At 64.7% G+C, this 10,384-nt stretch overlaps 1 protein-coding gene across 3 annotated transcripts in view; it reads left to right on the forward strand.

The window, feature by feature from the left end:
• The first annotated feature begins 52 nt into the window (after window positions 1–52).
• The window catches only part of BAIAP3 (BAI1-associated protein 3), a 13,753-nt gene continuing 3,421 nt past the window's right edge, over window positions 53–10,384 (forward strand). The window contains exons 1-22 of one of the 3 annotated variants that reach the window (XM_011966928.1): window positions 53–306; window positions 4,149–4,289; window positions 4,511–4,598; window positions 4,778–4,858; window positions 5,105–5,212; window positions 5,722–5,781; window positions 5,928–5,994; window positions 6,092–6,287; window positions 6,622–6,666; window positions 6,786–6,863; window positions 6,979–7,081; window positions 7,333–7,440; window positions 7,525–7,620; window positions 7,719–7,822; window positions 8,202–8,322; window positions 8,813–8,937; window positions 9,017–9,107; window positions 9,259–9,315; window positions 9,391–9,488; window positions 9,588–9,639; window positions 9,759–9,889; window positions 10,038–10,161. In XM_011966928.1, the coding sequence (XP_011822318.1) occupies window positions 212–306; window positions 4,149–4,289; window positions 4,511–4,598; window positions 4,778–4,858; window positions 5,105–5,212; window positions 5,722–5,781; window positions 5,928–5,994; window positions 6,092–6,287; window positions 6,622–6,666; window positions 6,786–6,863; window positions 6,979–7,081; window positions 7,333–7,440; window positions 7,525–7,620; window positions 7,719–7,822; window positions 8,202–8,322; window positions 8,813–8,937; window positions 9,017–9,107; window positions 9,259–9,315; window positions 9,391–9,488; window positions 9,588–9,639; window positions 9,759–9,889; window positions 10,038–10,161 (2,169 nt within the window). In that variant the 5' untranslated portion in view covers window positions 53–211. Of the gene's footprint in view, window positions 307–4,148; window positions 4,290–4,510; window positions 4,599–4,777; window positions 4,859–5,104; window positions 5,213–5,721; window positions 5,782–5,927; window positions 5,995–6,091; window positions 6,288–6,621; window positions 6,667–6,785; window positions 6,864–6,978; window positions 7,082–7,332; window positions 7,441–7,524; window positions 7,621–7,718; window positions 7,823–8,201; window positions 8,323–8,812; window positions 8,938–9,016; window positions 9,108–9,258; window positions 9,316–9,390; window positions 9,489–9,587; window positions 9,640–9,758; window positions 9,890–10,037; window positions 10,162–10,384 lie in introns of those variants that run through there. The other 2 variants (XM_011966929.1, XM_011966930.1) reach the window with 2 other exon arrangements.

Here is a 10,384-nt window from a genome sequence, read left to right on the forward strand (position 1 = left end):
GAGGCGGGGCAGGGAGGGGGTCGGTGAGCAGAGGGAGGAGAGAGCGCTGCGCAGACACAGGAGAGGGGAGGAAGAAGGCGCCGCGGGCTCCGGTCTCCTGCGCTCCTGCTGGGCGCCAGCAGCCGGACCTTGGCAGCCGGTCTCAGACTTCAGGGAGCCCAAGGCCACCGGCAGCACTTGTTAGAATGCAGATTCCCGGGATTAGACTGGAATGAGACCCCGGGGAGCAGCGTTTGTAGCGGGCCCGCCAGGTAACCTGCACCTGGGCGCTGCCATCAGCCGCGCAGGGGCCGTCTGGAGGAGTCAGTCAGACCAGGGAGAGATTCCCACGGAAAACCCCCAGGCCCTAGTGAAGGGGAGTCGGGGCGCTGAGGGAGGAAGAGCGAGGAAGCTGGAGAGAAGACCAAGAGGGCGGCTTGGAGAGCCAGCCTGTGGGGCACACGTCCCGCCACCTCCCCTGACAGGCACACACCCAGGGCACCAACAGCCACCCCCCTGCCCCAAATGTGGTAAGAAGGGCGCCCCCAGCACGTTGAAGGCGTTTGTTCCCAGACATCCTGCGCTGGGGAGGAAGGTTGACCCAGCCTCTGCTCTGCTGCCCCCAGACTCAGCTACCTCACTGTTCCCCCACCCCCAGCCCCCAAATGGCCTGGCAGGAGATGGCTCAGAGTCCCAGTTTCACATCTGGGCTATGGGCAAGTCGCCCCTGCCCTGGGCTGTGAAATGAGACGTGCCATCCTCCTTGCAAAATGTCATTCCCCATTCAGCCAGGGCCTGGGGGACAGCCAGGGAGCAAGGTGGGACGGGCAGGTGTGGCTCCGCCCCCGTGCCACAAGGCAGGAACTCCTTGGCAGTCCTTCCTCTGCTCACTGGACACATGGGAGTGTGGTCCTGGCCCTGGCATCAGGCATGAGCAGAGTCTGGGCTCATCCTGCCTCATGCTACTGTCCCAGGGTGAGAGCCTGGGAAGGAGTTACACCACATCTGGACCCACGGGAAAGACGGGGGGTCCCCTGCACCTGGCTCACTCCTGTCCCGTAAGTGCTGAGAGCCACCCAGGCAGTCAGTGCTTCCTGCACTGGTCACAGACACAGGCAGATGCGTATGTCCACCATTCCCAGCAGCTCTGGCCTCTGTGGCAGGTGGCTCCCAGGGCCCACGCAGTTGGGTGCAGCCAGGCTATCAGCTGCCTGGGCAGCCTGGGGTTTCCAGAGGAACCAAAGGGGTTTCCGCGCACCCAGGATGAGCCAAGTCTTCCATACACCTGTGCCAAGACGCCAATATTGCACCCATCCTAGCAACGGGCAGCGGGAGGGGCAGGAGCTGCGGTTGGGGTCAGCATGGCCAGCCTAGCTGGTTGTCCCAGGAGCTTAGCACTGGGGACGCCAGAGAGACCTGGATGGACGTCCCCGGCCCACCTGCTGGCTCTGGGACCTTGGATAGGCTCTCTGCCCTGCGCCTCTGTTTACCCATCTGAGATGCAGGGAGCAAAGGGCACCCCTCTCGGGCCGCTCTGGGGATGAGGAGGTGAGTGTGGAGAGAAAAATGCAGGGAGGGCACTGAGCCCCCTCTTTCTGCCTAGAACATCTTGTTCTCAGGAAGACACCCCCTCCCCAACCCCGCAGCTCGGGCCACTTAGCTCCTGCGTCACGTTTGTCTCCAGGACTGCGAGCCCCCATCGCCCCGTCACACGCACATGCGGCCGACGGTTGCCCTGGCAACAGCTCCAGCAGCGGCTGCTCTGCTGGCTTCAGGGGGCTGCAAGGGGAGCAGCCTTTTCCACCCAGCAAGGGAGGGGAAGCGGGGTCTGCGACTCCCAGGTCCCTGGGGATTTCACGACTGGCTGTGGGGGTGACAGCTTCCGGAAGCATTGTACCCAGCCCACTGAGCCCCCTGTCTTTTGGGGGGAGGCTCACAGGGGAAGGCACTGATAGGTTTGAAGGAGTGAGGCCCCCCCAAGCATTACCTCTCATAGGGTGGGAGCTGCAAACCCTCCTTCCTGTCCTCAGCTCTAGGGTCTGGTCCCATAAGAGCCTGCACCCAGGGCTCGGGAGCTTGCAGGGACCCTGGAATCCGGTTGAGATGTCCAGGAATGGTGTCTGAGCTAGTGTGGGTGTAGATTGGGGCTGGTGACTCTGAACCCCCACAGACACAGCAGGGGCCCGGGAGCTGGCGCCACAAGGTCCATTTGGAACCCACCACTGGCACGGTGTGCCCGGGCCCCTGTGCTGCCCACTGAGCTTATGAGTCTAGTGCAGCCAAGGGGAACTGACCTGGGCATGCAGGGGAGGGGTGGGCTAGCCTGGCCCTCACCGCCAACTGTCTGTGGGAGCCTGGGTGAGCAATAGAACCTGCTGAGTCTTCATTTCCTCTCCTGTTCCATGAGAATGACCATGCCCCCTGCAACGGCCAGTGTGCCCAGCCCGGAGGCACCCTCCGCAGGTGGATGAGAGAGCACTGGCAAGGGAAGGGGACCCAGATAGCAAGGCTAGGACCCCGGGGGGCTGGGGGAGCACGGTGTCCTAGAAATCAGAGACCGGCAAGGCTGGGACAGGATCCCAAGAGTGGATACGTCTCTTGTGGTGGGGCAGAGGTGGCCTGACTCTGGGACAGTTTTCATGGAGTGGGGAGGGGAGGGGACCTCCCTGGGGCTGCTGGGGGCCATGCAGGCAGAGGCAGTGCAGAGGTGGAGGGTCTGCATCTGTACCAGTGTGGAGGAAGAGGGTCTCAGGAGGCTGTGGTGTCTTAGCCATCATCCTGCCCCTGTTGAAGGGGTGTGCAGGTCGGTACCACCTGGCCTTCCTCCCTGACACGGGTGGGCTCGGCGGCAGTGGCTCATGCCTGTAATCCCAGCACTTTGAGAGGACGAGGCAGGTGGATCACCTGAGGTCAGGAGTTCAAGACCAGCCTGGCCAACATGGTGACACCCCGTCTCTACTGAAAGTACAAAAAAATTAGCCAGGCGTGGTGGTGGGCGTCTGTAATCCCAGCTACTCGGGAGGCTGAGGCAGGGGAGAATCACTTGAACCTGGAGGTGGACGTTGCGGTGAGCTGAGATCGTGCCACTGCTCTCCAGCCTGGGCGACAGACTGAGACTCCATCTCAACAAAACAAAACAAAAAGTGGGTGGGGCCTTCCGGGCAGGGGTCTGCCTGGGCCCGGGCTCCAGGCCTCGGCAGAGGGCAGCTGTGTCCCAGTGGTGACATCTGGGCTGCTGCTACTACAAGCAGGAGGCTGACAGGGTGGCTCGGTTGCCATAGCAACATGAGGGGAAGTGACTCCGGATGGACTGGGAGGGAGCTGTAGCCCCCACACCCGGCATTTTCCAGCGGGGCCCGGCTCGCTTCACATTCTCGTTTGTACCAACTGTGGGGAGCAGGCCCTGCTTTGTGGAGGCACTGCCCCCACCTTCCACTGTCCACCTCAGGTTTGCTGACCAGTTCCTGGGGTGAGGAGGGGGCACTGACCTCCGCTGTGGTTGGTGAGTGAGGACCCCCAGACCGTCCCCTCCAGGGCCTCCTGGCCATGTGAGCACTGCCTGCCCCACCTGGGCATGAGTGCTGCAGCCCAGGCCACCGGCCCCTCCTCTGTCAAGGTGATGAAGACCCACAGGCCTTTCGTACCCAGGCTCCTCTGTGGTCCGGGATGTCAGGGTTCTGGCGAGTTTTTACCTCCTGCATAGGAGAGCTGGGTACCTGGCATCTGTCCTGGCCCCAGAGTGGGCACAGGGGCTGGGGGAGCTGAGCGCTGTGACCCAGATCTTGGTCCTCTTGGTGCAGCCCCAGGAGACAGGTGCCTCCCCCTGTGCTGTCATGGGGAGAGGTGTTGGGGGGCGAGTGCAGCAACCACCTCCCTCTCCAGTGAGACCCCAGGAGCCCCTGGATGGACCCCCGGCTCCGGGTGGGCACCAGCCCTGCCTTTGATGGCATCCGCTACCTCCTCCCAGAAGCCGCCCTGTAGGGCGTGCAGGGACTTAGCTGGTCACCCAGCAGGTGTGTGGACAGGTGCCCAGTGCCATCCAGGCTGTGGGTGAGCCCCCAGGCCTCTGCCCCACCTCTTCCCGCCCACCCCCCGCCTGCCGTGGCCTCTGTGGTGCACGGAGAATGGAGTGGGTGACCTGAGGCTGCGGGCCGTGCTCTCTGCTGTAGGTCACCCACCATGTCGACCTTGCTGGACATTAAGAGCAGCGTGCTCAGGCAGGTGCAGGTGTGCCCGTCCTTCCGCCGCAGGACTGAGCAGGAACCAGGGAGTGCCAGCGCTGACCCACAGGAGCCTGCCACGGGGGCCTGGTGGGTGCCCAGGGGCCCAGCCCCACACGCTCACAGGGTCACTCCCCACCAGACTTCACACACGGCCACCCTGGCCCCAGCCCACCTAGGTGCAAAGGAGGGCCTGCACTTAGCCGTGCCACACTGTGGAGGTCACATGGCCCTGTCTGCCCCTGGAGTTGAGGGTCCCAGGCAGGGGCCAGTGTGCTGAGAGCCTCGAACTGACCCAGCCCTTCCTCCAGGAAACCTGGGGACGGCGTGGAGTTCTTTGCCCACATGCGCCTCATGCTGAAGAAGGGAGAAGGCAGACAGGGCCTGCCGTGCCCCGAGGTGAGGGTGCCGCCCCCAGGTCCCGGTACTGCAGCCCAGCACGGGGCTTCCCCCTCCTCTCTCTCCTTCCCCCTCCCCCCTGCCCTTGCTCCCACCTCCTGGGGCACCACTTGTCCTCCCAGCCGCAGGCCTAGGGCTCTCCCTGTGATCAAGGCCCTCACCCTGGGCCCCACACACAGGTCCCCCTGCGCAGTGGCTCGCCAGCACCCCCAGAGCCTGTGGATCCCAGCCGTGGCCTGAGAGCCCTGGCCCCGGAGGAGGTAAAGGTGGGGGCCGGAATCAGGGGCAGTTGTCTGCAGTGGCCGCTCTCTCAGCCGTTTATAGGCAGATACTGTGTGCACAGGGTCTGGTGATGGTGGAGAGCCAGGGTGGGTGGGTGAGTGAGGAGCGGAGGGGCTCCCAGTGCAGGGCGGCAGAGGTGGGGCCTGGGCTCGGCAGGCAGGAGGGGCTGCTGAGGGCTGGGGGCCTGGGACGTGGCACTGTGGCTGCCCTCCCCCCACCTGCAGGTGGACATGCTCTACGAGGAGGCCCTGTACACAGTGCTTTACCGAGCGGGGACCATGGGCCCTGACCAGGTGGACGACGAGGAGGCCCTGCTCAGCTACCTCCAGCAGGTCAGCCCACCTGGACCCCGACAGCTTCCCCACCTCAACCCCTTCCCGACCCACTGACACCATGATCACCCAAACAGCAGGATCTCCCCGATCCATGCACAACACACAGAGATGGCTGAGGGTGCACACAGATGCGCGCACAGGCTGCAGGTGCACACAGACACACACGCGCACAGGCTGCAGGTGCACACACACACGCGCACAGGCTGACAGATGCACCCCCAAGGACGCACTTGGCTTCCACCTGAGTGTGCTCTGAACTCCTCCGTCCCCTTGTGGCCCCCGCTCCTGCGCATGCACTCGTGTGCCCATCACGCCGACCATCTCCGGGCATGCCCGGGCCCCTTGGCACAAGCCCTCCGCCGCTCCCTCCCAGGCTTCCCCCAACCCTGCACCCGTGAGGACTGAGGTCGGGTGTCTGTGACTGGGGCTGAGCCCGAGGTCCCAGCATGGTGTCAGCCTCACTTCAGGGGTTGCCTAGGTCCTGCCAACCCACCTGCCCTTCACAGGTGTTTGGCACCAGCACTGAGGAGCACACCAAGGCCATCGAGCGAGTGAGGAAGGCCAAGGTGAGGCCGCCGCTGCCTGGGCAGACCCTGACCAGCATGTGCCTGTGTGGTGGGGGCACAGGGCAAGGCCCTGTCACCTCCATGCTAAGCAGGGTGTCTGGGGGGCAGCTCAGCCTCACCAGCCTCCCACACCCCTCTGTCCACAGGCCCCCACGTATGCCTTGAAAGTCTCTGTCATACGTGCCAAGAACCTTCTGGCCAAGGACCCCAATGGTGCGTGGGGACCCAGCAGACCTCGGCTGCACCCAGGCCTGGCAACTGTGGAGGGCAGAGGGTGTGGGGCTGGGGCTGAGGCGCCTACCGTTCCCAGGCTTCAGTGACCCATACTGCATGCTGGGCATCCTGCCTGCCTCGGACACCACGCGGGAGCCCCGTGCGCAGAAAGAGCAGCGCTTTGGCTTCCGCAAGGGCAGCAAGCGCGGGGGTCCCCTGCCCGCCAAGTGCATCCAGGTCACCGAGGTGAAGAGCAGCACGCTGAACCCCGTCTGGAAGGAGCACTTCCTCTTGTGAGGCCCTCACCCATCTAGGTGTGGGAGGGGGGCTCTGCCTGGGGTCCAGAGTTGGGCTGTGCCTGGAGGGGGGTGGCTCGCAGTGGCTCCCGGTCTCTGTGGGGCCCTGTGGCCACTTTCCAGAGGAGAAAACTGAGGCCCAGAGATGGGCGTTGTGCCACCGGGGCCACACGGCTGGCGACACGTGGTGGGATCGGGATTTGGACCTGAGCAGCCTGTCTGGAGAGCTGGAGCTTGTGGCCTGCTCCCTGCTGCTTCTGAACTCCCTGACCCCGGCCTGGGCAGAGCCTCGCCAGGGACCCTCATGGGCGTCTCTCTGTTCTCCTTGTAGTGAGATTGAGGACGTGAGCACGGACCAGCTGCATCTGGACATCTGGTACAGGCCCCTGCACCGTGCAGGGTGGGGGGAATGGGCACCTTTTGGGAGGGAGCAGGACGGACTCAGGGCTGGGCTGGGGGCTCCAGACAAGCCAGGTCCTCTCCTCTCCCCACCAGGGATCATGACGACGATGTGTCCCTGGTAGAAGCATGTAGGAAGCTGAATGAAGTCATCGGCCTGAAGGGCATGGGCAGGTATGACTGCGGGGACCTTTCTACCCCTCACCTGTGCCCTCAGCTTGGTCATGGGGCCCAGCGGGCGGTGGCTCCCCAGGAGCCTCAGCGTGACGCCCACCACCGCGCTGGCCAGGTACTTCAAACAGATCGTCAAGTCAGCCCGTGCAAATGGGACAGCAGGACCCACCGAGGACCACACCGATGACTTCCTGGGGTGCCTCAACATACCTGTCCGGGTGAGTAGGTATGGGGTGGGGCTGGTGACGCTTAGGGAAGGGCCTGGGGGGTGTCCCAGTCTTCAAGGGGCAGGGCATTGCCTGGAGGAGCACCTGCTCTTGGGCCTCCGCTGAGTGTTCACCGTTGCCTGACACCCTCGTTCCCCGGAGAAGGGCAGCCCAGGCCATGTGGTCTCTCCAGGGTCTCACAGAGTCAGTGTGGAAGGAGAGGGGGAGGAGTCTGGTGGGCCTGACCCCCATGCTACCCCCAGGAGGTGCCTGTGGCTGGCGTCGACCGCTGGTTCAAGCTGGAGCCACGCTCCAGTGCGTCGCGTGTGGAGGGAGACTGCCACCTGGTTCTCAAGCTGATCACTACGCAGGTGGGGAAAGTGGGCGTCTCGGTCCTCCACCCCCGCCCGCGGGGCTGGGACAGAGCTGGTGACCCGGAGGGCTCTGCGTTGCAGAGGGACACCGCCATGAGCCAGCGCGGGCGATCCGGCTTCCTGTCCCACCTGCTGCTGCTCAGCCATCTGCTGCGGTTCGAGCACCCAGCAGAGGAGGTAGTGGGTGCTCCTGAGATTGGGACAGCCCGGCAGGGGGCCTGAGGAGGGAATGTGGGGCTGTCCCGCCTCCACCCACGCCAGACCTCCTCCCCCAGCCCAACTCCAGCAGCTGGCGAGGAGAGCTCAGCACACCAGCCGCCACCATCCTCTGCCTGCACGGAGCCCAGAGCAACCTGTCACCCTTGCAGCTGGCCGTCCTGTGAGTGGGTGGAGCTACGAGTGGATAGGGAATGTGGGCGGGGCGTGGGTGGGTGGGGCATTGGGGACCATGCGGTGAGTGGATGTGGTGGTTGGGAGGGTGGGGCAGAGAAAGGGGCGGTGCTATGAGTAGGTGAGGCAGCGCTGATTGGGTGGGCAGGGAAAGAGGCGGTGCTATGAGTAGGTGGGGCAGCGAGAGGGGCGGTGCTATGAGTAGGTGCAGCAGCGCTAATTGGAGGGCAGAGGAATGGGCGGTGCTATGAGTAGGCACGGCAGTGCTGATTGGGTGGGGCCGAGAAAGGGGTAGTGCTGTAGGTGGTGCTGAGTGGGCGTGGCAGGGGCGGGGTCCATATCCCTTGACCATGGGCTGGGCCCCGCAGGCACTGGCAGGTCAGCAGCCGCCACCATCAAACCTGCACGCTGGACTACAGCTACCTGCTGGGGCTGCTGGACGACATGCAGGCACACTGGGAGGAGGCGCCCTCACTGCCCCAGGAGCAGGTGGGTGCAGCCGGGGCCGCCTTGAGAGCCATGGCGAAGGGAGTGCTGGGGACTGGGGCTGCTGAGTGCCGGTCGGCGAGGAGCAGAGTCCTGCCTGCGTGGGGGTCAAAGACAAACAAACTGTATGACATGGACTAGAGCCAGCGCTCTGCGGAAAGGAGATGGGAGGCTCGTGGAAGTCACCTCGGGGGGCGGTCAGGACTTAGGACAGAGTTGGGGAAGGCCACCAAGGTGGCGCCCATCTGAGCGACAGGAGGGAGCGGCCTTTGCGGGACGGACGTGGGAACTGCAGGGGCACAGGCCCTGCGTGTGCTGCGTGGGTGGAAACCGAGGCTGGGACAGGCCGGCTGTGCCCGTGGAGGGTGCTTCCCAGGGCAGAGCTGGGCTGACCATGCCGGGGGAAGCGGGTTGCGGGCCGAGAAAGGGAGGGTGTTTCTCCTCATCAGTGAGCGGTCGGGGCTGCTGGCACTGAAGGGCCCTGTCCTCACAGGAGGAGGGCCTCGCTGATAGCTTTTCCGCCTTCTCTGAGTTCGGGCTGCAGCTGCTGCGCCAGCTCCGCGACTACTTCCCCGCCACCAACAGCACCGCTGTCTACCGCCTGGAGCTGCTGCTGAAGTGGGTGCAGCCCCGCGTGTCGGCGTGGGTGGGGGCGGCTGGCAGGGCAGGCCCCACTCAGCGTGCTGCCCCCACCCAGGTGTCTGGGCAAGCTGCAGTTCTTCCAGCCCTCCTTTGAGATCTGCCCCTTCGAGACGGAGCTGAATATGGACGTTGCTGCGGCCCTGAAGGTGTGTTCCAAAGCCCATTGGGGGCCGGCCGCTAGGCCCTCCCCTCCCCTGCCCTGCCTTCCCGTCCCCTGCACCTCTGCACCACGGTCTTTTGCCCACCTCTCCCTCTTCCCTGCAAACCCCCATGCTGTCTTGGTGGCGTCTGTTGCAGAGAGGCAACCGTGAGTGGTATGACAGGATCCTGAATGCCAGGAGTCCCCGAGAGCAGGTGCGGTTGTGGGGGACCCTGGCCGTGAGGGGTGCGGGCAGCCGAGAGGTGGGTACGAGCTAGGCTTCCTTACAGCCAGGACCACAGCGCCTGCCTGGGCTGGTTGTGCTGGCCGACGCCATCTATGATGACCTTCAGTCCTGCTACAGTGTCTATGCCAGCCTCTTCCACAGGTGGGCCTGGCCTCTCAGGGCTGTTCTGGGGCCGGGGTTGGGGCCAACAGAGCCTGCAGGGAGGGCGCAGGTGGATGAGCTATGTCCCTTCCTCTGCAGCATCCTCAATGTGGACGTCTTCACCCTGACCTTCCGGCAGCTGGAGCGTCTGGTGAGCAGGGTCCCTGACCCCGGGTACCTGCCAGGCATGGGGAAGTGGGCAGAGGCCCTTGACTAGGAGGGGCCTGGGATTCCTTGCTGCAGGTGGCCTGATTCTGCTGTCCTGGACAGGTGGCTGAGGAGGCGTGGGTGCTGACAGAGGAGCTGAGCCCCAAGATGACGCTGGAGGTGGCCTCGGGGCTCTTCGAGCTCTACCTGACCCTGGCTGACCTCCAGCGATTCTGGGATAGCATCCCTGGCCGGTGGGTGCCCAGCCCGATCTCTTGCAGACAGACTTTTGGATGAGGGCCCCCGGACCTGTGAGGGGGGCTCTCCTGGGGCTATTAGTCTGGAACGTGCTGGTTAAGGCATCTGAGTCAGGGCCAAGCCCTGACCGGACTCCTACTACAGGGACAGCCGCTCTCTGGCCTTGGCTGGCATCCACACCCCATTCCTGCCTGCTGTGAAGCTCTGGCTCCAAGTGCTGCGGGACCAGGCCAAGTGGAGGCTTCAGGGAGCCGTGGACGTGGATACAGTGAGAGCTGCCCTGGCCCGAGGACACTGGGGCTGGTCCAGGCCCCCAGCCTCCCCCACAACCCTAGCCTCCCCCACCTCCCCAGCCTCCCCCACAACCCTAGCCTCACCCGCGTCCCCAGCCTTCCCCACAACCCTAGCCTCACCCGCGTCCCCAGCCTTCCCCACAACCCTAGCCTCACCCGCGTCCCCAGCCTTCCCCACAACCCCAGCCTCCCCAGCCT

Source organism: Mandrillus leucophaeus, unplaced genomic scaffold (assembly GCF_000951045.1).
Source record: "Mandrillus leucophaeus isolate KB7577 unplaced genomic scaffold, Mleu.le_1.0 Scaffold78, whole genome shotgun sequence".
Lineage (NCBI taxonomy): Eukaryota > Metazoa > Chordata > Mammalia > Primates > Cercopithecidae > Mandrillus > Mandrillus leucophaeus.